Below are 27,027 nucleotides of genomic sequence, written 5' to 3'. Positions count from 1 at the left end.
GTAGTGTTGCTGTGTCAGTGTAAAGGCCTTGATACATGTGTCCGTATTTGTGTCAATATCAAAAAGCATCAGTTGTCAATGTTTACATTTAATTTTTCTATTCAGAAATAGCAACCTCTTAATCTTACTGATTGCCAGATCATCAACCCACCTAAAATACAAAAAAACATAATGCACCACTATACCATATAATTTGTTATGTGGCTCCCCCTGCTGGGCATCCTCCAGAATGCATTGCACTGCATTATCATAATCAGAGGCAGGCTATCACTGTAAATTGGCCATCATCCCTATATTACCCAGAGGTAAAACATTTAATTGTATTATGTTGTATGTATACACGTGGTGCGTAACATACTGTATATGCACTGTAATATGCATACGATCATTTGAAATAATTTGCACTTCCGGTGCTCAAACAATATTTAGAATAATATATCAGATAGTCAAAGAGACAGAGCCCTCAATACCCTCATACCCGACTAACTATATATATATATATATATATATATATATATATATATATATATATATATATATATATATATATATATATATATATATATATATATATATATATATATATATATATATATATATATATATAATGTGTAAATGTGTAATGTCCTGACACCATCCATTAAAAGATGTGAATCTCTGGTTTCTTTCCAAACTAGCCTAAAAACAACACATCTATCAGGAAACCACAAGGAGAGGTAAATGTAAATTCTCATTTCCTTTGTAAATAATAGTGTTTGTATTTGTTGATGACATGTATTATTGTGAACTTTGATTAATTGAATACAGGCCCAGGACTTTTTTTTAGCCTTAATGTCTGACGTACTGTTTACATTTAATGACTGATAAAGTATTCGATCAATCAATCAATCAATCAATCAATCAAAGTAACATTTCAAACTTTATTATAAAATGATATAAGAACTGTAATCATGCATACGATCAGTTTTAATATTAAAGTATAGATGCTATTGTTACGACACAGTGTCATGTGGCAAAAAAATAGTCGATCTGCAAGCTCACACGCTTGTGGACTGTTTTAGCCTGGTGACATCATAGTAATGCAGAGAATAAAATTGGGTTGATATGAAGCTGATGCTCATTGAAAACAAAGATGTTAAAAGCGTACAGAGGTATTAATAGGGGCGGAGCTGAAATCATGGTCCAATGACAGAGCAGTAGCAGTTATGATTGGAGTATGTTACAGTATCAGCTCAGTGCATGATCAAGTGATGATTTGGTAAATGGTGCATTTATATAGCGCTTTTATCCAAAGCGCTTCACATTGATTGTGCCATTCACCCATTCACACACACATTCATACACCAATGGAGGAGGAAACCATGCAAGGCACCAACCTGCTCATCGGGAGCAATTAGGGGTTCAGCGTCTTGCTCAATAAGATAATATAGTAGATAAATATAAAAAAATATTATAAACCATTACATGTTATTATTTGTAGATGAAAAGACACATTTTGTCTTTGTTTTTGTTTTGTTTTGAGTATTGATTGATGTTTTGTTATTGTTTGTTTTAAAATATTATAAGGGTAGGCATTATAAGCTACGGCTTCAGCCTAGACCTTTTCGGTCCATGAATTTCATAATTTTCTTCCTTGGAAATGTCAAACTCTGTACATGGCTTAATGACCGAAATAAACTATTCATTCACATTCATTCACATCTCAGCGTCTTGCTCAAGGACACTTCCACACTAACTCTGGGGGAGCGCCCCAGCCCGGGATCGAACTGGGAACCCTGTGGTTTCCAGTTCTACATGTTTAAATCACCTGATGAAGACAACGCGGCGAAACACGTCGTGCAAAATAAAAATGAAGTGAGACCTGTCCATCATCTTTGAGTGTGCAGTTCCTTCCTGAGGGAACACAGAGAGAGAGAGAGAGAGAGAGAGAGAGAGAGAGAGAGAGAGAGAGAGAGAGAGAGAGAGACAGAGAGAGACAGAGAGAGAGAGAATCTTTCTCTAAAGGGTTTGTGGACTTTCATACAGCACTGGTTTCTGTGTGAAACATGTCCTTCAGGGTTGGCCTTGAGTTCCAGCGTTGCTCCTGGGCAAACTGGTAAACACACCCGAACAGACCAGGAAACATCTTCATCAGGTCAACACCAGCTGCACTGTGAACACAAAGACACAACATCTGGTGGTGAACACACACACATTTACAGTGATACCACAGCAGTAAAACACCAAATAACTTCATTCAGTCATAATAATCAAAGACAATGTTTAATTAAAGAAATAGAAAAAATGGGGTTTCATCAGTTTGTCAGTTTCCATCACATTAAGTAAAATCTGTGAGATTCTAAATGAGATGAATAGGAGGCCCTAGTTGTTCAATGTCCTGTACTGTACGGTTCTGTTCATTCTAGATCAGTGGTTCTCAACCAGTCCGGGGACCACCAGTGGTCTTTGAGGGGGGTTTAGGGGGTCCCCAGCAAAAGGTGTTGATACATTTTCACCCCTTTATCCATATTGTATATGTTGGCTATTCAAAAATAGCAGATATCCAAGCTCACTTGTACTGGAGCTTGTAGATCTGCTATTTGTGAAAATGTTCGAAAAATCTTGAAAGTGTTTAAAGAATTGTGTTGAATTTTGCATTTTTTTAAACACAAATCTTCTCTTCTGGGGGTCTCTGGCACAAAACATTTTGACATGGGGGTCTGCTGCCACATGTATATCAATTGAGGGGTCCTTGGCATGAAAATGTTTGAGAAGCACTGTAGATGAACACCACATTACTGTATGACATGTATAAATATATCAACACCCTGATAATTGTTTGTGTGAACCACAACCCATGATGGCCCATTGGGTTGATTTCTTCCACCATGGCTACCATCAGACTGTTGAACAAGGCCTGAACACCTGCTGTCACCAGCCTGGAACACACTTAGGCTATACTTATACTTCACAGGCTACTGGACAGACTGCTTTTTTCCTACAGTATGTGGGTTTACCATGTTTATTTTACCTGTGGATTTTACCGTATGCAGACTACCTTCCTCTGTGGAATACTGATGTGCGGCTACTTAAAAAATAAATAAAAAAATTATCCCACGATTTTTGTAACCCATTTTTTTTCCACCCGGTGCCAATTTCCTAAGTGATCCTGGGCGCTACACCAGCCCTACACCAGCCCTACACCAGTCCCCCACAGCCTATAGGGAGGCCAGGGCCGAGCTCATGCTTCCTTCAATGCATGAGAGCCAACTGACCTTCTTGTCACCTGACAGGGGGGAGTTTCCCCCGTTGGACGTATGTAGCGCGTGGAAGGAACACGTTATTCCAACCAGTTCCTTTCCCCTCCATCAGGCGCCCCGGCTGTGCGGCTACTGTTTTTTTAATGTACATACCTGCTACTTGTTTTAATGCTATATGTATACATTGACTAGTTTGTTTATGATTCTGATTGTCGTTTGTACAAATGTCATTGAACTTACTGGTGCTCAATGAAGCGCAGCAGTCCAAAAGAGTTGTCAGGGTAGGACCTCATCTTCTGAAGCAGCTCAGGTGGGAACTGGACAAACAACAAAGATCAAAGAGGGATGTGAGCCTTAAATTATGATACTTTGGCAAAGCAAGTGTACAGTACATTTCATAAACAATGCGTTAATTAAAGGCAGAGCGTTTAAAGAGAAATAAAGAATGGACAGAGCTAATAGCTAAATACAGAACAGAAACATTAGTTAGGTTGAAATGGAAATTGTTATTAAGAAATTCTCACACAATTAGCAATAATGTCACCTTGTGTTTCCATGTGTTGAACTGTCCCTGCTCAGCATACTGGTCCAGTACAGTGATGAGGTCCTTGTCATCATCTGGACAGTTGTCAACTTCCTTTTGGTTTCCAATCCTTCTCAAGTACTCTACTCTCCTGGGAAAATAAATCAGAAAATAATGACAGCATTGGGCTAGGATATAAGCACCTTACCATTGCCTCAAACTGATGAAGAACAGCTTAAATAATCAGTGAATGAGTGAATAATAATATGTGAATGGGAAATGTTTGACTGTTTCTATCATACCTGTCATTTAACCAAAATAAAGGATGAGCCAAGCATTCCTCCACTGTCGGTCGTTCCTCTGGGTTTTCATTGATCATCCTCTCGATGAGATCCTTGGCAACCACATCCTGAACCTGGTCCAGGTTGTACTTTCCATCCAGAATGTTGTTTTCACATCTAGTACCAGTACCAAATGGATGGTGTCCTCCAGACAGGATGTAGTATATCAACATCCCAGTCACCTTTAGAATGAACATGAACATGAGTAAGAACATTTTTATGTTGTTGTCAATCGTTCAATTGTTCTCACACAATAAAACAAACCAACCTGGATGTCGGTGCTTCTTTTATATCTGACAACACTGTTGTTTTCATCCAGCGTCTCCTTTGCCCTCCAGCATGATGTTCCTGCACTGCTTGTGCAATGGGTCGTTTGTCCTCTGAGTAATTCTCGGCTATTTCCGAAATCTGCCAGTCTTGCCTTGTTTTGAATATCTGCAAAGCATATTGGGTAGATCAATAAAATCAAGAGTTTTAGATTGAGCAAATAAATTCAGCATACAGCATGTTGCTTATATTTCAGACATCATCTGCTTGTAGCATAATAAGAATTAGAATAACTAGAAAAGAGATAATGATTTGCATGATGTTTGGACAAAACATTGTTGGAACAACTATGTCTCCCTACAGTGTATCTTACCAATCAGGACATTCTGGGGCTTGATATCCCGGTGGAGAATTGTAGGATTCTGACCATGAAGAACACTTAAGCTCTGGAGAACCTGATGTGCAAGTTGTTTCCTCTCTAGTTCAGAAGGGTTGTGTTCAGTGATGTATTCTGCCAGGGTGTATTCACACAACTGAAGAGCAAGGTAACCAAAGTTATCATCGTCCGCATAGTCAACGTATCGTACAATTGAAGGATGATCAAGCTTTGGAAGACGTAAAAACTCTTCTTCCTTCTCCAGCGCTTTTAAGTTGAGTCTAGATATTCTCTTGATCGCGACTTCAGTGCCGTCATCTCTAAACCCCAAGAAGACCTGCGTTCCATCACTTCCCTTTGCGATGCAGAATTCATCATCTTTACCAAACAGAAGACTCCCAACTTTGGTAACTTTACAGTCATCAGCGTTTGCAAGCTTCTCTAACTGTTGCTTCCATCTTTTACTGACTGGGGGCCTTTTCCGTGGTTTTGGTGATGTAATAGGAATGATGTCATGTCCCGACATGTCTCTCATGTTAGTGGTGGATTGTGATTGGTCTGTAATGGAACACAAAGTTTGTTTATTTTTGGATATTTGCCTAATGGGGATTCCAATACACAATAAAATAACACAGTGACCCAGGGCTAGTGGGAGTGACGTCAGCACTTATATTATTGCTCTATTTCCATTATGCAATAATACACATTTAGGTACAAATAAATAACCTTAAACCATGAACAGTTGTTACATAATGTTAACTCTGACAAACACAATAACTACATTTCCTGCATGAACAAATATTTGATCAATATAATAAATAATATTGAAGTTATAGTTTCTCACCCTGCAGGGTGATCTGTTCTTCATCTGAAACAATATGAAACATTGGATTATATTATCAGCTGTTATCAACACACACACACCCACCCACCCACCCACCCACCCACCCACCCACACACACACACACACACACACACACACACACACACACACACACACACACACACACACACACACACACACACACACACACACACTCTTACCTCGTTGTTGAGCGCTGTCTCGTTCTGTAAAAGTTGAGATGTGAGACAGTGAGAGGCCAGTGTGGACACACTAATATTGTTATATATACAATATATAGTGAGTGATATAATATTAGAGACGGATAGTCTCACCAGTTTTCTTCTTTTTCCAGTATAAATATCCCAGTACTGCTGCCACCAACATGATGATAATAATCACTGTTATAACAATTCCTGTCGTCGTTCCTGCAGTTGATCCTCCCTCCACCATGCTGGGACTCACACTCTCTGAAACACACAGTCATGATGACACCATATGTATTATTAAATGAATCAATCAAATCAACAGTGGTGTTGAAATGGTTCTAGACACTGTCCTGTAGCGCTAAGCCGTGAGTCCTGCATGGTACAGTATGTCACTCTTTGACATTTTATATTATCATTATTATTAGTAGTAGTAGTATTATTAGTATTATACGTGTGTATTTTGTGAAAACGTTGGTTTTGTGATTACTATTGTTTGGTTTCAAATGCCACGTATTTACTGCCTTTTTTTGTTTAAAGAGGCTCAGATAACTTTTAAAATCTTAAATGATTTGGTAAACTGGTAGCATCACACATTACAGGGTAATCTCATACAATTATCTTAAACATGCACACACTACAACATTGTGGATTGTGGGATATGGAACTAGGATTATCGGCTAATCTGTCTGTCTGTCTGTCTGTCCTCAGTCTGTCATTCTGTCTGTCTGTCTGTCAGTATGTATGTCTGTACGTACATACGTATGTCTGTACATACGTATGTACACACTGTACGTACGTACAGACATACGTATGTACAGACATACGTACGTACGTACAGACATACGTACGTACGTATGTCTGTACATACGTATGTACACACTGTACGTACGTACAGACATACGTATGTACAGACATACGTACGTACGTATGTCTGTACATACGTATGTCTGTACATACGTACGTACAGACATACGTACGTACAGTGTGTACATACGTATGTACACACTGTACGTACGTACAGACATACGTACGTACGTATGTACACACTGTACGTACGTACAGACATACGTACGTACGTATGTACACACTGTACGTACGTACAGACATACGTACGTACGTATGTCAGTATGTACGTGCGCACAGACATGCATGCATAAATACATTCTATATTAAATTTGCCTAGAGGGATGGGCTGGGCGGACAGACAGTGGACGTCACAAATGTAACATCCAGACTTGTGAGACACACTGTTCCTCTGATCCTCATCAAACATGTCACACTGTTCAGGGGTCTGGCATGAGAATAGTCACCTCACCAACATATTTTGAAGCAGTGTTTAACAGTGTTTCAAATGGCCATAACTCACTGACCATTGCTCTGATCAGCGCTATATGGGACAAGAATTGAAGGCCATGTAGAGGCCTGCAAAGCTAGAAAATGGGGATTTTGAGAGGTCTTGCTCAAAAAATATTTAATTAAAGCTATGTTTGCTGCCGTTTTCTTCCTTGTTGTTTTTCCCTCCATGTTTATGAACAGTAAATCTTACCAACATGGAGCTGGATCAAACTGCTCTTGCTGCTGCTGCTGCTGCTGCTCTTCAGGCGTGGAACAAAACACTTGTACGTCCCGTTGTCAGAGAGCGTCACCCTGGTCAGCTTCAGTGAGATGTTACCTTGAGGAAGCTCCTCAGAAAACAGGGACGTCCTTCCTTTGTACAACAGGTTCTGTTCGGCATTACTATAATGTCCATCCTGGAGGAGATGCACCATAACCGGCTTCGTGTTGTTGACTCTGGTCCAGTCCACCGTCATCCTGACCGCGCTGACAGATGGTTCAATGTGACAAGGAAGGATGACATCATCTCCCACTTTGGCCATCACGGGCTGAGACCCTATGACCTGATGTTCTCCTTACAACAAAAGAAGAAGAAAAAAGGAAAATGTTTTAGTACAGACATTGATCTTGAACTTGTATTTATTATCTTTATTCAAATGTATGCTGTTTGCGTGTGGACATATAAGTCGACCTACCTGCTAAGGTAGTTACTTTGTAGCCTAGTGTTTGTTTTCTTAGAACACTGTTTACTCCACTATACTGTCTAGATGTTACATGTTTATTATGATCTTGTAAGTCACTCTGGATAAGAGCTTCAGCAAAATGTAAAAATTGTGTTAAAACAATAGACAGACAGACAGATTGAGCACTCAAGGGGGAGCAGTTAGTGTTTTGCTCATGGACACATAGACCAGGGCAGGCTAGGGAAGTGAACCAGTGACCCACTAAGCTACGGCCAACCTTTGGAGGACTGGTGTCTCTTCAGAGTAAAAGCTTCTGTTATCATGTAAGGATGGAAAAATAAAAGCTTCATTGCATAGGACCTTTTTACATGAGACAATTTTATTTTTTATTTATTTAACCTTTATTTCACCAGAGAAATCACATTGAGACTAGTGTCTCTTTTACAAGTGTGCCCTGGCCAAGAGAAGAGGCAAATAAAATGTTACACAGCTCTGCCAGTAACGACAATACAGGACATAACAAAACAAAGACAAACATGACATCCGTAATACCAAATGTTTTGGATTTTAGATTTTTCATTTCAGATGTTTCATCACAAAACGTTATGTGTATGTGTATATATATATATACGCACGCATGCACACACACAATATTATATATATATATATATATATATATATATATATATATATATATATATATATATATATATATATATATATATATATACATATATATATACACATATACTTACAGTATGTAGGCTTACAGTATATAATGTTGCTACTATTAGGCTTCAGGCTACTATGATGATGTCTAGGATATACAGTAGTATTGTATATTATTGTATGTCTTTAAATGTCTCTATGAATTGAATACACAGTCACAGGACCTTAATGGAAACAAGTCCTCATGACTTTATCCTTTTAGACCAAGTGTATGACTGTACTGTTTGCATTTCTGTCTAATAAAGTATTCAATCAAATCAATCAAACAAAAAGAAAACGTCAGCACATAATTTTCTACACAACTTTATCAGCCCCTCCCTTAGCCCTGGTCCAGAGCCTTAGTGACTTCTAGACCCCTTAACAGACGACGTCACACTGATAAGAACCAGTATGCGTGCAATGAAACCCATTCTGTCAGGTCTCGCTAGGACGCGCCTCACTAGCCAACTCACAAGAGGGGGTTGGGGTGTGCTGAAACCAGCGCACCCCAAAACAACCTGTTGGGAATTGATTGCGTGAAACAATCACCTGTGCGTCCAGTCTCAATGTTGGTAAACAAATAATTGGTCTATAGACAGAGAATTACACTGCCCTGCAAGGGCTCCGTCTTTAGTACAAAGAAACTAAACTACTTCACTATTCACTGAAACAAAGGCTGTTTTGTGTTGTTGAAAGTCTATTCTCAGCACCCCACCTTCTCTGTTTACTATAATACACTTTATGGGCAGAAAATAAAATATGTCCGCCAGACGGATGTTATTTATTTTATTCCACTGCGCCCCCTACAGATCTGGTCAATTTAAATTACCATTGACCAGACCGTAGGGGGCGCAGTGGAGTACATACAATAATGTCCATGAGAGACTTCCCACCCTGGAGAATAGACTTTCAACAACACAAAACATTAGTTGTTTCGGTGAATAACGAAATAGTTTAGTTTATTTTTACAGTTGGAGCCTCAGAGGACAGTGGAATGTTTTGTCTATAAGCAGAGCGTTAGAGAGAACTCACTAACACTCTGGACCAGAGCTACCTCTCTCTATGCGCTATACACTGTAATAACTCTTATAAATTGTATTATGATGTATTAAACATTATAACTTAACCTTACCTGTAACAGAAGTGTTGTAACAGCTGGTCCATATTACCAGCAGAATGTTGAAATAAACACTGAGTTGGAAGGACAGATCCGCCATCATGTTGTCCTCCTGCTTTGTGCTCAGATTAGATTTTTACTTTAATACTTTCTTTCATCCTGGATTCATCTGAACTTTTAGCCCTGAAACCTGACAGTCATGGTGCAACTTGTTCCTGGTTTTCTCTCTTTACAAGCCGTACATCTACATAAACGTTCACATTTCAAATATAAAGTGCTGACCTCACGGCCATTGATGTAATAAGTTGAAACGCCTAGGTTTAAGTACCCGTATTTTCCATATTGTGCAATAAAAACAATTTTAATCTGATTGGCGGCCATTTTCTCATAGAGTTATGATGTATCAACGTGCAGTACACCTCCCAACCGATAGGGTCGCGTAGTTGAAAACATATGGAGACAGTTCTGAGAAAAAGGCCACCGATTAGATTAAAATGCTTTTAATTGAACAATACGGACAATACGGGTACTTAGACCCCGGCGTTTTAACTTGTTACATCCATGGCCACGGGGTTCAAACTTTATATTTGAAATATGAACGTTAAAATAGATGTACGGGTTGTAAATGGAGAAAATTCAAAAACCAGGAGCAAGTTGCGCCATGACGCTTGTGACAGAGGAGTGTCATGTGAACCATGGCCACTGAACCAGTGTAATCCGGTCTAAAGCCCGCCTTCCATATTCGGTTATTTAAACTCACACATAATATTCAAAAACTGTTTCCGTATCCGCTTTAGACCCAGACCGGATGAACATCCAGCAGACACTTGATACCAGTCTAGATTTTCTGTGTTAAATCAGCGTTGCCATGTTCGCTTATTATAAGCGTTTGTTTTGGGCTTGTTTCTAAAGTGTAGCTGCTTATTTTGGCTTGCTTCCTAATGTTTTAATTATTATTAAAACCAGTGGACCCCCAAATTAAAATTAGTTGTCCCTACGCCCACCCCCCTACCAGATGTTGTTAGAATGTTTCAAAAAAACTTCCAAATATTCCACATTTTATTTCATGTTTTTTTTTATAGCAGATCTACAAGCTCACAACACGTTGCATCGTGATGCGTCGTTACCTTATTAATTAATTAATTGATTAATGAAATTCATCAAAATCATTCAAATAGCTGATGCATAAAGTATATATATAGGTTAAAAGCGCTCATGTGGCCTATACAATAATAATTATTTTGGGCTTGTTTTCGTATATTTGGTTGCTTATTTCTCTCACAAAACTGGCAACACTGTGTTAAATGCCATGACAGTACAGCTCACTGGTTATATCAGTGGTTCTCAAAGTGAGGTCTGGGGACCCCCAGGGGTCTTTGAGAGGGTTCCAGGGGGCCCCCAGCAGAATGAGGAACAAATGAAACACTTATGTTTCGGCTACCATATTCAAAACACACACACACACACACACACACACACACACACACACACACACACACACACACACACACACACACACACACACACACACACACACACACACACACACCCTTGGCATGAAAACAATTGAGAACCACTGGTTTGCAGATCATTGTTTCTCAATGGCCAAAAATGCTCAATGGACAATTCATTAAAAAAAAAATGTAAAAAAATAAATAAAATACATTCATATACATTCATTGCATATACAAGGATAATAATACTAATTATTATTATTTTTATCTATCCATCAATTAATCATTTATGTTTTTAGTGGATGTTAGTTTTATGTTTAATATTTTCCCCCTGTTTATTGTTAATATTTCTTTGTATATATTTGCTTACTGAGTGTTAGAGCACTTTGGTTCAACACTGTTGTTTTAAATGTGCTCTATAAATAAAGTGGATCTTTTTCTTTTATTAACCTGCAGTGATTTTAATGTGTTTGTTATTTTAATGAGTTGAACTATTGATGTAAATGATCTTCATCTACTGTATATACTAATGTGTACAGTACATCACACTGTCAGTGTTTCTCTGTACTTCTCTCACAAATAAACTATAACTGCTCCTAAACTGTCTTTTCCTGAGGCAGAGTAAACCACACTCCAACTGATGTTCACTAGGGCTTTTTATTTCTCCCAAGATGAGACAACGTGAAAAACTGTAAATGAAATGACAAAACAAATAATTTTTTTTAACCACAATGAATTATAAACATGAATTTTGAATGTCCTTGTTGACAGCCAAGCTGTCTCATTTTTAAATGTCCATGAAATGTCCATTTTTAGTTGCATAAACACACAACAAAACAACAATGATGACAATCATTGTACAAACAAGACACATACCGTGTGCGCCTTCTGCCCAGATATATTCAGGCGTGTTAGTACTTTTTATCATTTTATATATTTTCTTCTAGACATAGAGAGAGCTCCTCACAGCTCTGAAACTCTGTTTGTTCTGATTACCAGCATCTTAGCTCACACAGGTGAACACAATGCTGTGTGATTGGTGTCACGTGATATCTGCTCCAGCAGGCCACAATGCAGAGAACAGTAGAAGGCACTATGTCATCATACTCCATACACATACAATACAGTATATTAGCCAAAATAAAGAATATTCACTTTTCATATTTTCAGAAAAATAATAAAATCAAAGACCACAACATTCTACCACTCTCTGGAACAGCTACATTAACTAATGACCTAAAGTAACAATAATAGACAATGATGTTTGTCAACTAGACTCAAAATGCACTGTGAAGCTGTCCAGTACTTAGGCTACTCTAAATACACATTTTAATACACACATACACATGATCTGTAAGTGTCAAAACCACAGGAGCACAACAGCATGCATGTAGGTCACGTGCACTAAAAGTATCAAAAGCACAGGAACGACACAATGCATGTAGGTCACGTGCACTAAAAGTATCAAAAGCACAGGAACGACACAATGCATGTAGGTCACGTGCAATAGAAAGTATCAATAACATGAGCACACTCAACAGGCCTTCATGTTCAGGCCCGTTGAGAACTCTAGTGCTTATCCCAGGCCTGTCTAAAAAAAAGAAAAACATGGGCCAGATGTTCCAGTGTGATGATGTAATACCACACAGCATTGCATCAGCTGTGAGAAGCTTCACTGAGGCTTCCATCCGGTTCTAACCAACCCAGTGAGGTCATTCTTCATGGACTCCCATGTCAGGGACAAGGGTCTACATGGGTACAGTGCTGTGTACAGTGAGTGGGTGGTTGATTACTGGTGGTCAGAGGTCATCAATGCGTCCGTACACGTGTCAAGACTTGGCCCAGTGGTTCTCAAACTTTTTTCATGTCAAGGACCCCCAAATTGACACTTATTCAGCCCGCGGACCCCCATTTCAAAAGATATGCCAGGGACCCCCATAAGAGAAGATTTTTTTTATGGCTCTAGCAGTGATTCTCAACCATTTTAATTTCAAGGACACCCAGTTTGACATGCATTAGGGCTACGGACCCCCATTTAATGGCATTTCTATCACTTGGACCGCAATTTATATTGTAAAATCTATGTCAATTTAACTCTGAGAGTGTACAAATGGAACCAAATGGACCCGTTAGGGTCCATTTGGCTCCATTTGTACACTCTCAGAGTTACAGACCCATAAGGGTCCATTTGGTTCCATTTGTACACTCTCAAGAGTTACAGACCCATAAGGGTCCATTTGGTTCCATTTGTACACTCTCAAGAGTTACAGACCCATAAGGGTTCATTTGGTGCCTAATCTATCATTTAGCTGGGGACCCCCTGGAACTCCCTCAAGGACCCCTGGGGGTCCCCAGACCCCACTTTGAGAACCAATGCACTATGGCACATTAGGAGTCCACTAGGACAGTGGTTCTCTAAGTTTTTATTGTCAAGGACCCCCAGCGATCTAACAGCTTTCATCCTGGTGTCTCTATTCAGGGCATGATGTCATTATGGACAGATCTACAAGCTCACTGTGCACTGGGTTGAGTGATCTTGTAGATCTTCACTATTAAAATGTAAGCATAAGTTTGAACCATTTAAGGGGTTAAAACCCTTCTCTGTGACCTCTGACCTCTATGCCTCAGTAAGACATACACACATGTCATGCACTTTACAACCTGCAGAGGCATAAGAGGACACTGAACAGACAGTAGTCAGAGAATACAGGTTAATCAGGGACAACATCTGTGTCTGTGTGTGTGTGTGTGTGTGTGTGTGTGTGTGTGTGTGTGTGTGTGTGTGTGTGTGTGTGTGTGTGTGTGTGTGTGTGTGTGTGTGTGTGTGTGTGAGATTCCTTTGATGCGCGCGCGTGCGTGGGACCCTTGCGCGCACACGAAGCGCGCGCGTGATTTTTTTTGCTGTCATGGGCGGATTATGATACTTTTCTTTGTGTCTTTGGTTACTTTATTTCGGTGTTAGGGTTAGGTAAGGGTTGTGTTATTTAATTCTGATTTTACCGATTTATTATCATTATTATTTTTTTTCACAACTTTTTTTGCCGCCTCGCAAACTGCCGCTCTAGGCGGCCGCCTAGGTCGCCTTAATGGGTGCGCCGGCCCTGCATGTACTTCTATTGGCTGGGCGGCACATGTCGATTAGGAATGTTGAATGGGAGGAGTAGGATGGAGGCTCTATGTCCTCTCGATGGAGACAACTAGATTAGGAAGGGAACAAGTTGTGTTACTACAGGATACTGCATATTGGACTCTTTAATCATGAGAGTCCTTCAAGACACTGAGTCATTTATAGAGTTAAAAGAGTCTTTCTCTAAAGGGTTTGTGGACTTTCATACAGAACATCTTCTGTGTGAAACATGTCCTTCAGGGTTGGCCTTGAGTTCCAGTCTTGTTTTTGGGTAAACTGATAAACACATCCAAACAGATCAGGAAACATCTCCATCAGGTCAACACCAGCTGCCTCTTCAGCACTGTGAACACAAAGCAGTGAAATATAACACTGATAAACACAACAGACTTGGACCGACACTTTACACCCAGGGAAAGTGCTGCATGAGAAGTGCTCCATACATTTTGGTGAGGATCAAATATTTATTTATAAATGGACAGGATTGACTTCTGTTTGTGTTGTTTTTAAATGTAATTAAACTTACTAGTGCTCATGGAGATTGTGAATGAAGCGCAGCAGTCCAAAAGAGTTCTCAGGGTACGACTTCATTTCATCCATCTTCAACTCAAGTGGTAACTGTAAAAAATATACAACTTAAAGATCGAATGAAAGGGATTACACACACACACACACACACACACATTTCAAAAGAGCTGAGTGTGATGCCTCTTAACCCAACTATGAACTCTCTCTCTCTCTCTCACACGCACGCACGCACGCACGCACGCACGCACGCACGCACGCACGCACGCACGCACGCACGCACACACACACACACACACACACACACACACACACACACACACACACACACACACACACACACACACACACACACACACACACACACACACACACACACACACACACACACACACAGAATATGACTCCATGTCTACCATTACAGAGACATCAGTATCGAAGACAAAACTGCAATATAGAAATACTCTGTTACAAGTAAAAGTCCGGAATTCAAAATTCACTTGAGTAAGAGTACAAAAGTATTGGTATCAAAACGTACTTAACGTACCAAAAGTAGAAGTACTAAAATGTTTGAAAATAGCAGATCTACAAGCTCACAACGCGTCGCGATGTGACGCGTTGTGAGCTTGTAGATCGGCTATTTTCAAATAGCCTGTGTATGAAATAGGGCTAAAGTGGTTAATGTATGTTTTACAATATAATAATTGATAATTGCAAAGTAACTAGTAACTAAAGTTTTCAAATAATTGTAGTGCAGTAAAAGTACAATATTTGCCTCTGAGGTGTAGTGGAGTAGAAGTAAAAGTACTGAAAATTGAAAAACTCCAGTTAAGTAAAAAAAAAAATCACACCCAGTGTGAAGTGGGCGGTGTGGTCACAGTGGTCATCACAGTGATGGAAGTGTTTTTTTAAAGTGCCATAGTCCTATATAGGGCTGCACATGTGTCATGTGTTTCTCTAGCCAATCACAGTCCTGAATTTGCAAAGTCAGCCAATCACATTACAGCTAGTGGTGATGACACTAGCTGTAATGCGATTGGCTGACTTTGCAAAAGTATAGATTTGCATTGACTGTGGAAGGTTTAGGGTTGTAGACTGCGTTGTAGACTATTGGCCAATCACGGTGCAGGATTGGTCAGTGTCCAAACCTCACTTATAGGGGGCGGTTACACCGCCCAAAAAATACCTCAAAAGTGTACTTAAGTACAGCACTTGAGTTAATGTACTCAGTTACTTTACACCACTGTATTTAAATAGCACATTTCATACACAGGCATTTAAAGGCATTACAAAGGTATTGTAAGGGAATGAAGAGATAATGCAATATTCATTCATTCCCACTTCTAGTGTGTTTCACCAACTGAGGGTTCTGGTGAGACTGGAGACTGACTTAAGGCTGAGATGAACATTCTGAAGAACATAAGAGTCTAGAGAACCTCAGTGTAAATATTCTTATCGTGCCAGTTGACTGAGCACATTTTAGAGCTGTTTTTATTTTCTAAATTTGTATCACTCAATTTTTGTAACCCTATTTTTTCACCCAGTGCCAATACCTAAACTTGTAAGTGTAGGTGCTACTCTCCCTCTGCCAGCCTGGGGAGAGCCCCGAACTGAGCTCATGCTTCCTTCAATGCATGAGGAGTGAGCAGGCCGCTTCTTATCACATGATAGGGGGGAGTTTCCCCGGTAGGACGTAGCGCGTGGAAGGAACACGTTATTCTAACCAGTTCCTTTCCCCTCCATCAGGGGGAGGCATAGGTATAGAGACCAGGATTACTGCATGTTTTTTTGTGAAGGTACCTACCCTAGGAGACACGGGGAGAACATGCAAACTCCACACAGAAAGGCCCTTTCGCCAACCCCACCTAGGGTATGGGTACTGATGACGCGGAGGAGAGAACATGCCCCCAGAGCCCACAGTGTCCCCGGCGGGAATCGAACCCAGGACCTTCTAGCTGTGAGGCGACAGCAAATCTGTTCTTTCATGTCTAACTGTGTCTCACATCAGACCTGAGCCTAGCAAAGCTGACATATCAGAAGCACTAACCTCGTCTTTTACTCTGACCTTTCTTGTTAGAAATCTATGAATTTGGTTGTTAAATAGAACGCTGGAGATTCTTCATCTAGATGGTGTTTGGTATATTTCTCATAGGAGCTCCTAATATAGAATGTCTCATCTTATTCTGCTCTGACTCTTTGTAGAAATGATTTCTGTAACAGCATTTAAAGTGAAATAATGAATAGAATGATTTTTAAAAAATAGAACAAACAAAGGTTGAAGTGCAAGTGTGTGTGTGTGTGTGTGTGTGTGTGTGTGTGTGTGTGTGTGTGTGTGTGTGTGTGTGTGTGTGTGTGTGTGTGTGTGTGTGTGTGTGTGTGTGTGTGTGTGTGTGTGTGTGTGTGTGTGTGTTTTTTCTCTCTCTCACAATATTGGCAATAAAGTTACCTTGTGTTTCCATGAGTTGAATTGTCCCTGCTCAGCATACTGGTCCAGTACAGTGATGAGGTCCTTGTCATCATCTGGACAGTTCTCAACCTCCTTTCCAATCCTTCTCAAGTACTCTACTCTCCTGGGAAAAAAATATACCAAAAGCATTAGACTAGAATACAAGTACCTTCACACTGGATCAAACAGGTATCAGTGAATGAATGAATAATATGTGGAAGGAATGTTTCGTACCTCTCGTTTGTCCAGAAGTAGGGATGAGCCAAGCATTCCTCCACTCTAGGTCTTTTCTTTGGGTCTTCATTGATCATCCTCTCAATGAGATCCTTGGCAACCACATCCTGAACATGGTCCAGGTTGTACTTTCCTTCCAGAATGTTTCCTTCACATTTAACGCCTTTGCCAAATGGATGGTGTCCTCCAGACAGGATGTAGTATATTAACATCCCAGCCACCTTAAGAATGAGCATGTACATTGAGTAAGAACATGTTTTTGTTGTTGTCATTAATACAATTATTCTCACACAATAAAAGAACAACCTGGATATCGGTGCTTTTTTTATATGGGAATTTATCATTGTCCAAAGTCTCCTTTGCCTTCCAGTGTTTTGTTCCTTGAACTCTTGTGAGTAGGGTTGTTTGTCCTTTGGGTAATTCTCTGCTTATTCCAAAATCCGACAGTCTTGCCTTGCTTTGAATATCTGCAAGGACATCAACATAATTGGGTACGTCAACATAATAAAGGGTTTTAGATTTAGCAAAAATAAATTCAGCATATGTTGCATATATTTCTTATATTATTTGATTTTTTTCTTCCGTAGCTTACCAATCAAGACATTCTGGGGCTTGATATCACGGTGGAGAATTTTAGGATCCTGGCGATGAAGAATATGTAAGCTTTGGACAAACTGATGTGCAAGTTGTTTCTTCATCAGTTCAGAAAGGTTGTGTTCAGTGATGTATTCTTCCAGTGTGCATTCACACAACTGAAGAGCAAGATAACCAAAGTTTGTATCCTCTGCAAAGTCAACATATCGTACAATTGAAGGATGTTTAAGCTTCGGAAGACGTAAAAAGTCTGTCTCGTTCTTCAGCACATGAAAGAAGAATTTAGACATTCTTTTCACTACGACTTCAGTGCCATCATCTGTTAACCCTAAGAAGACCTCAACTCCATCACCTCCCACTGCGATACGGAATTCTTCTTCTGTCACAAACAGAAGACTCCCAACTTTGATAACTTTACAGTAATCAATGTTTGCAAGCTTCTCTAACTGTGGCCTCCATCTTTTACTGACTGGGATCCATTTCCGTGGTTCTGGTGATGTAATAGGAATGATGTCATCTCTCTGCTCCTCCTCTTCTCCTGACATGTCTCTCATGTCTGTCATCTCATTGGATTCTGATGGCTCTGTAATGAAACACATGGAAACTTCATATTCTGTGATTCGAACATATATATATATATATATGTTTTCAGTTTCCACCGATTCCAAAAGACAAATAACTGGAGAAGAGGTGGCTCGGATGTGTACTGAAACACCGCAGAGTAAACTTGAGAAAGGTTTCAACTTTTATGTGTCTTCTTATCTCTGAAGTGCTGGTTGGACATGTCCTTTTCCTGTCTTGTGGAGCGACCGTGCGTTGTGAAATAACCAAGGGGGTTATTACATTTTATTTGATACGATACTCAGACATTTCTGTACTCTTGCTTTTGGTATATTGTAAAATAAATATGCCGTTGATTTAGGCTAATTCTAATTAAACTGTTTCCATCTTTCTTAACCTGGGTAATAGGATATCTGAACAAATACGCATCAATATGTATTTCGCTAATGTTAGCAGCACAGTACACAGTTGTGCTTGCTGACGCTAGGCTACTATTATTATGCTGCCATGACTGCTTGCTAAGTTCCAGTTTTATATAATCACGTAAATAGTAATGTCCCCTGTCAATATAAATGTTTGTATGTTTGTGTTTAAGTGTCATGTAAAAACAGAGTCACAAATGAGATCTGTTAGAGCTCACTGCTACCGCTCTATGAAGAAAGCTGAGAAGCCACACCAGCTCCGAGTAGGACTTGTAACAATAACAATAACAAAATTGTCACGTTGACACGTTCTAAGTTCTGTTCAAAGTAGTCTCTGAAGCCAGACAACTATCCCACTATCTTTTAAAAAATATCTTTAAAATAATAAAATAAAATAATGTAGTTTATACCGTTTTGTTTGCTACAATATGAAAACTGTACACCCACTATCATTGCTGCTGACCGGGACCGGAAATGGACCGGCAGCCCAAGCCGAACGTGGAAGAGGTGTGTCTCAGTTGTGTGCATAGAGCCTATTCGATGGATCATGACGGAAATCCCCATATATGCCACGTCTATTTGTGCCTGACAGGATTCCCCACTAGACCAAGGATCTCTTTGTAACATGTTAACACCGTTAACACCGTTGACTTACTAGTTTGCTTCTTCTTTTTCCAGTATAAATATCCCAGTATTGCTGCCACCAAGATGATGATGATCACTGTTATAACAATCCCTGTAATGACTCCTACAGGTGGTTCTCTCTCTGAAAGACATTGAGTCATGCATGACACAACTGTTATAACATTATACTGAATCAATACATATTGCTGTGATGTTAAAATGGTTTAAGGAACTGTCTCGTGGCCCAAAGCTCACAGGTTTGATTCCTGTCTGGTCTCCATTAACAGCCATGTGTCCTGTATGGTACAGTAAGTCACTTTGCATTACAATGTACATTTATTAATACATAAATGTACATTTATGAATACATAAATATACATGTATTAATAAATAAATAGATGTACATTTGCTTATCAAGGAGCCTGAGAAAGACTGCTTTGTTGTGAGTCCAGAGTAGAAACAGCTTCACATGTGGATGAAGACTTTATGATGAAATGATAATCTGACATAGTCGCTCACCTTGTAAGTTGTATGTTTTTCTTTTTTACAATGAGTTGTTTAGGACCAATGTACATCATTTTAATTAATGATTTAATAGTTGACAGTTATAGGTATATTGAACAGACATTATTTCCATGTTAGTGCAGGACATAATAATGCACAACCACGATACATAACTGCATTACAACTATAGTAACAAGAAGGGATAGCAGATGTAAATTAGTTATAAAGCTCACTGTGGCTTAACAGTTGTGGTGTGCAAATACAGCAGGTAGAACATGTTGCAAGTAAAGAGTATTGCATGTACAGATTAAGGGTGCAACAGTTCATCAAATGAATTGCTTTAATTGAAATATAAAACATAACCGATAATCAATTTGAATAAGAAATGATCTATTTCTCTGTACGTCGTCCTCAGACGAGCCCTCCATCTCAACTAGTTTCAAACCTTCATTAATCATTACAGTGAGTGAACACAGTGTTACAGTATGACAGAGGTGTTTACAGAGGTTCCTCAAGGTGTTAATAGTGAAGGAAATGTTCATTACCTGGGATGTCATGGTGTATCTCAATACTTGTTTGGTGGAAGTCTGGTAGTTGAACTCTACAGGTCACATGACTTCCTGGCATTACGGTCACAGTCCTCTGGACAACATAACAGTGTTCATAACGTTTCTCTGTCACTGGGAGTCGAGCATTGATGTTGTTTCCATCACTGTCCAGCCAAGACATCTCAGGTTCATGATACCAGCACCCAGAATCACATATCAAAGAAGAGACATCGTCTTTTTGTACATAGATCACTGGCTGAGACACAAGCCCTGCAAAAACAAATAAACACATCAGTGATGATCAGTCCGACTTTGATTAGTTGCTAGTTCCCCGTCGGTTGGAGCTGGATGAATCAAACCAAACATAATCTACAGAACAATATCAACACTAATTTGCTGCCAGGACGGGATGGGTGAAGCGATGGTCACTTCAGTTGGATTTGTCCATCTGAAGCGAAAATACCGAGGCAACGGGTTGATTTGTTTGCGTCGCCCCATTCGCACCGCTCGATGTAACATCGCGCCCGGTCGTGCCCGGTTGCGCCACGTCGCGTCTTTACATTGACTTTCTAATTGCGCCACTAGAACAAAAAACTATTGTCAGGTCTGAACGCACCTTTAGTCTGAACTAAACTTAAAGCCGATATGTCAATAATCATGTATCAAATGAAGGCATTTGAGTTCATTGTCACTGTGATGCCACTGTGATGTCATATAGGCCAGCAGTTCTGTAAACTGTAAGGTTTAACCTCAAACGTTCATCTTACTTGTTATGTCCAGATCACAGTACTCCTGAGTTGTCTCAACGGTAATATCATTCCACGCTCCCTTGATCTTCGCCACACAGTGGTTCGCTGGGCCTCCGACCACTGCTACTGTGCCCTTACACACTTTTTCACTGCATTTTAATGGTTCCGCCTCGTCTTCCCTCTGCAACACACAGCACACACTACAGTTTTAATGAACTGAAAATGTGAAACAAACCACCTGTACGTACTGTAGTGTATGAGGCTGCAATGCCAACAAAACATGTACTAGTGATTTATTCCACCACCCTTACTATTATGTATAATAATCACCAACACTTATATCACTGCCACTCCTGTTCTTGTCATTTACAAACATGCACCTACCAAGTGCAATGTTACAATGTACAATATCTGTAAAACAACTTGTGCAATATTATTGCTATATTTAAAACTGGTCTGTGCAATTAGATTAAGAATGTTACATTGTCACATTTTTACTTTTAATTTGTACTATTACTACTTTTTCATCTAGCATTTTTAGACCATCTTCTGTTTCATTTAGATAGGGTGAGTACAGAGACAGGATGTGTCCAGCAACATTTAATTTCAAAAGAGCTGAGTGTGATGCCTCTTAACCCAACTATGAACTCTCTCTCTATCACACACACGCGCACGCACGCACGCACGCACGCACGCACGCACGCACACACACACACACACACACACACACACACACACACACACACACACACACACACACACACACACACACACACACACACACACACACACACACACACACACACACACACACACACACACACACTCTTGCAGTCTGACCTGGCCTTTGGCTTGGACAGTGTAGCTGTAGTCGAACAATCTCTCTGGTTCCGGGAATCTCTTCGTCCTCGGGTCCTCCTTCTTGTCATAGACTTTTGAGGGGTGCCAGAAGCTAAAGCTCATAATGTCACCGTATTTTGGTACGGTGACATTGACAGGTGGGAGGTCCAACTTGCCTTGGAGGAAACAAAAAAAAGAATTATGAACAAGTGGTTTTGAATTAAATCCCAAACACTGGAGCAGCGTGCTTAGCTCACAATGTTTGCTGTTGATAAGAAATGCAACTCTGCCACAATCACACAAATGTTTTTACAGCTATCAAAATAAAGCAAAATGTTTTCAGTGTGAACTACTGTAGATGCCGACAGCCCAACTCACATATAATATCTACTTCAAAGCTGTTCATGAAATAGCTGAAGGTCAGTCCATCTTCAGGTACGCTGTCAGACTCTGTCACTCCAACCACAGCAGTCACATTTACGAGGTACGCATTACTTGAATCACGCAGGGATGATATGTCACAAGAGAGGTTTGGTGACTTCACCCACAACTGCTCAGGATCACTGGAGAGATGAGAAACCAAGGATGCACATGCAGCATACAGTAAACAAAACACATGTTCTTCTACATCAGCATTTCTCAAAGTGAAAAGATTGTCCCCAGAAAAATAAAGACGATTATTTCACCAACTAGAAGAGAGAATGTTTAAGAATGACTATTCAGATCATACAGTTTGTAGATCTCACCCCCTTCACTGTTATATCCTCAACTACAGTATTAGACAGTTGTAGAATTCTGCATTACATCTAATCTATAAAAAAAAGTTACAAGTGCATGGCAGCAGAAAGACGTCACTGTCATCTTGTCTCGTCTCTGTTTATTTTATTTACAGGACTGTCTGACTTTTACTTTCATTGAAAGTAAAAGTCAGACTCGATACAATACATCTATGATGATAGCCTAGTCTTGATCCAAGGCTAAAAAAGTTGCATGCCATGGACACATCATTATAATATTTCATATTCCGGGTCAAATCAATAACTTTACGCTTGCCTGTACATCATCTCAGCATATTATATCAAGTTTATACAGAATATTTTGTCAAAATCCTGGTATGGTAGAGTTTTCCAAACATAGAGCTTAATAGCCACAGTGGCGCTGTCAATCTCAGACACCTGACACTATATTTTGAGGAGGAAAAAAAAGTTTAAAAATAAAAAAAAGTTAAATAGAAAACAATAATTAAAACATTTATGTCTTTTTTTTTACTGGTACCACAGCTACAACTTCATCCTAGGGGAAACACTGAACACATTAGTCTCATACTCATATGTTTCCAGTTCAAATCTGCTACTGGATTGTGTTTTTTGTTGATACTGTCGTGTAAATGAGGCAGTAAACTGTGTGTTACCAGGCCCGCTGGTTGTTATGAAGTAGAGGAGAAGAGACGTCAGGACCAGGTTCCAAATCATTCACTTATTCCATAATAAGCAGCATCATAGCAACTTCCAGGGGCAGAGCCCCTGTCCCTCACGCAGGCTCACGGCGTGTGACGGCACTAGTACTGAGTTACATTTTCATTTCCCCTTTTAAACTGTAGGTTCACATTACAATACAGGTGGTTCATATGGGGTGGTCACCTTTCAGGCGGTCCCTGAAAGAGTGAAAGGTGACCAGATCAACCCTTTGATCAGTCGAAAATCAAGCATTGTCTCTATCTGTCTGTATCCTGCATCCTGCTCAAGGTGTGACCAGGATGGGACCATTCTCTGATCAAACGGTCTTCAAGTTATCAATAGAGATGTAAATCACCACTCACACCTAGCTGAGTGTCCCTGATTACCTATGCAAACACCAGGCTGGGTCACAACACACATGATTATTCTTACTTTAGTTTTAGTATAATTTCTATGAGGTTTTTACTTGCATACTGTTCAATAAGCAAATAAGGGCTAATATACCACATACACTAGCGACTCCTACAGGTTGGGTTGGGGCTACTGTTCAGCAGGGAGTGTAACTGGGATGGATAACAGGTTATGCCCTCCCAGTGAAATTCATCAACCCACATGGCTGACTGTCAAGTGAAAAGAAGCAGCCACCGAACTGTATCGGAGTAAACATGTGGTCTGACATGATCTACACCCTCCACACAGCCGCTCTGTTCTATATACATGCTCACAAGGAGACGTTGTGAACTTTTAGGTCGGCTATTTTCACTATTTTTCTGAGCTTTTTTAAACTTGCCACTGGTTGCCCCATATTACAATAATGATAATAATAAAAAAAAACACTAAAACTGATGAAAACTCAACTGAAATTAAGCATTTTCACAAAATAGAGACTAAACTAGCAAACCTGCATTAAAAGTAAATTAAAACTTACTGAAAATGAAAACAGTCAAAACCACATAAAGATAAAAACGAATAATAAACTATAATAACCTTGGCACGCAGCATGCGCACACACATGAATCCAAACATTAATATAAATTTACAGGGAAACAAATGTAACAGGGTTAGACAGTTCATGGGCACCTATAAGGGTACATATAGCGCCTTCTCCTCCACACAGACAAACTGCCCATAAAAGTTGAAACAGAGCACTCTACTTACCCATTTTTCTTCATTATAACTATACGGAATTTGGGTTGTAGGGAGGGCTGGCTGTAGTTCCAGTAGAGAATATTCCGGAAGTTGTGGCACTGCAATGTCACGTTGGTTGGCGGAGGCACTGTGGACGGAGACAGCATTTAAGCCTAATTACTTCATGACCATGTCATTCGTAAAAATAAAAAACACACCAAAAAACAGCTTTTCAGTTGAAGATCAGTAATTTTCAGCAAGTGACATGGTCATACAACAAATTATACATTAGGCATTGGACTCCCAGAAATTCTGGAACGGGATGACTTAGTACTTTTAAAACACCAAAAGGAAACCATGATGCTATCCCAAAAATGTTAAGCATCCTGTGGGCCTTCCACACATCATTTAATAGCAAAAGTCTCCGGCAGGTCAGGTATGTTATTGTGGCGTCCTGCTGGCGTTATAATAGGCCAATGTGAAAAGGGCGCCATTTCTTCCTCTGCCTTTCACGGCAATCTGCTGCATTCATGATTTGACACATTTTGTTCAAAACGGCCTGCTGCTCTGCTGCCTGCGCTATAACAGGCCAATGTGAGAAGGGTGGCATTTCTTCCATGGCCTCCCTAGCGGGAATGTGCGTGTGAAATTTCACTGAAATTGCACGTTGGCAAAACGGACCAATCCTGCCTTTGGAAGGCGATCTTAGCCAATCAGGATGGAATATGAAAAATCTAACAAATGCGTCTTTATCACATGACTATAGAGTAGTGTGTACCGATTTGCGTGATGTTTGGACAAAATCTGAAGGAGTAACATCAAAAGATCTGTTTTACAAAAGTCAGCCTACTGGTGGCACTCTTGAAGGCAGATGTGAAAAATGCAGGGCAAAGGTTTTTCCTTGGCCTCTAGGGAGTGCGCATACAAAGTTTTACGCAGATCTAAGCAGTTACAGGTAAAAACGCGAATCGGCCTGTTATAGTGCCACCATGAGGCTGATTAGATATTTTTCAAGTGGCATTTCTTCCTCAACCTAGTGGGAATGTGTGTGTAAAATTTCATGGAAATCGCACACTGTGTTCATGATTTGAGGCATTTTGTTCAAAACGGACCAATCCTGCAAACTTTGGAAGCCAATGTTAGCCAATCAGGATGGAATATGAAGAATCGGACAGATCCGACTTGATCACATGACTCTAGAGATACTGTGTACCGATTTGAGTGATGTTTGGACATAATCTGTAGGCGTAATATCAAGAAATGTTTTTTGCAAAAATCGGCCTCCTGGTGGCGCTATAACTGAAGATCTGAAGATTTTGGGGCAGAGGTTCTGCTCTGGCATCCAGGGAGTGTGTGTGTGCACAGTTTTGCTGTGATCGGGCCAACGGTGCCGGAGATTAGCTGTTCACAGACGGCACACACACACGGACGGAGAGGGTGCAAAACATTGTCTCGACCACGCCTTCGGCCTGGCGGAGACAATAAAAAGTAGCCCATGTGACGGTATGTCAGCAACTCCCAAGAATACACTGCAACAACAACTGTTCATTCAATCTTTCTTAAAGGTTTCATGACATTCAGATTTACATAACATTAAAAGTTTTTATCATAGTCCTTCAAACGTGTATTAAAAGGTTTTAACTGAAAAATCCACTCCAGTGAGCCATGGCATTTTTTCTCTCTCCGTGTTCTGAGGCCTTTTCAACTGCCATAAAAACAAATACTATTTGCCTGCGGGTGTCGCTGTTGATGCTCCACCCCCGCTCCGAACATTATCTTTAACCCATTAAGACCTGAGGCCGATTCTAAGAAAATGTCCTCTAAATCCCTCAAAAAACGTATGTTGCTATATCGGTGGTGCTCAAACTTCTTTTTGGCCGTGGCCCCCCATTTTAAAATAATCTGTTCATGGGACCCCCCAAAAGCAAATATTTGAGTTAAAAAGATATATGTTTTTCACAATTTTCCAAAATGTTTCAAAAATAGCAGATCTACAAGACATTTTGATGGTATTTCCCTGTCTGAACGTTGGTTGGACTATGTAGTAGAGAGAGTTGGCAATGTACTTGTCGTGTTCTTTTTTTCTCTCTACATCAAATCGCTTAGCATGAAAAGTGTCCAGTGTCTCTCCTCTCCTCTCCTCCCCTCCCTAAAGTAATGCTGAGCCCTTGGTTA

The 27,027-nt window shown here is 40.0% G+C and overlaps 2 protein-coding genes across 2 annotated transcripts; both read right to left on the bottom strand.

The window, feature by feature from the left end:
• Positions 1-917: 917 nt before the first annotated feature.
• Positions 918-9,760, bottom strand: LOC311034817 (serine/threonine-protein kinase/endoribonuclease IRE1-like). Its single transcript, XM_084042834.1, has 11 exons — positions 9,655-9,760; positions 7,343-7,705; positions 5,923-6,057; positions 5,791-5,814; positions 5,591-5,614; positions 4,744-5,304; positions 4,372-4,538; positions 4,065-4,285; positions 3,784-3,913; positions 3,480-3,556; positions 918-2,150 (listed from the first exon to the last, which is right to left on the bottom strand). The coding sequence occupies exons 1-11, from the start codon at positions 9,740-9,742 to the stop codon at positions 2,018-2,020; spliced, it is 1,923 nt and encodes a 640-aa protein (XP_083898960.1). The 5' UTR covers positions 9,743-9,760; the 3' UTR covers positions 918-2,017.
• Positions 9,761-14,208: 4,448 nt separating this feature from the next.
• LOC311034827 (serine/threonine-protein kinase/endoribonuclease IRE1-like) lies at positions 14,209-18,600 on the bottom strand. Its single transcript, XM_084042846.1, has 6 exons — positions 18,018-18,600; positions 17,732-17,892; positions 17,426-17,646; positions 17,192-17,315; positions 14,747-14,838; positions 14,209-14,563 (listed from the first exon to the last, which is right to left on the bottom strand). Exons 1-6 carry the CDS (start codon positions 18,580-18,582, stop codon positions 14,404-14,406), a joined length of 1,323 nt encoding a protein of 440 aa, XP_083898972.1. The 5' UTR covers positions 18,583-18,600; the 3' UTR covers positions 14,209-14,403.
• Between the last annotated feature and the right edge of the window lie 8,427 nt (positions 18,601-27,027).

Source organism: Gymnoscopelus microlampas (genome assembly GCF_963454915.1).
Source record: "Gymnoscopelus microlampas genome assembly, chromosome: 19".
Taxonomy (NCBI): Eukaryota; Metazoa; Chordata; class Actinopteri; order Myctophiformes; family Myctophidae; genus Gymnoscopelus; species Gymnoscopelus microlampas.
Note: the sequence above shows the minus strand (reverse complement) of the source record. Positions and strands in the feature narration are given on the sequence as shown.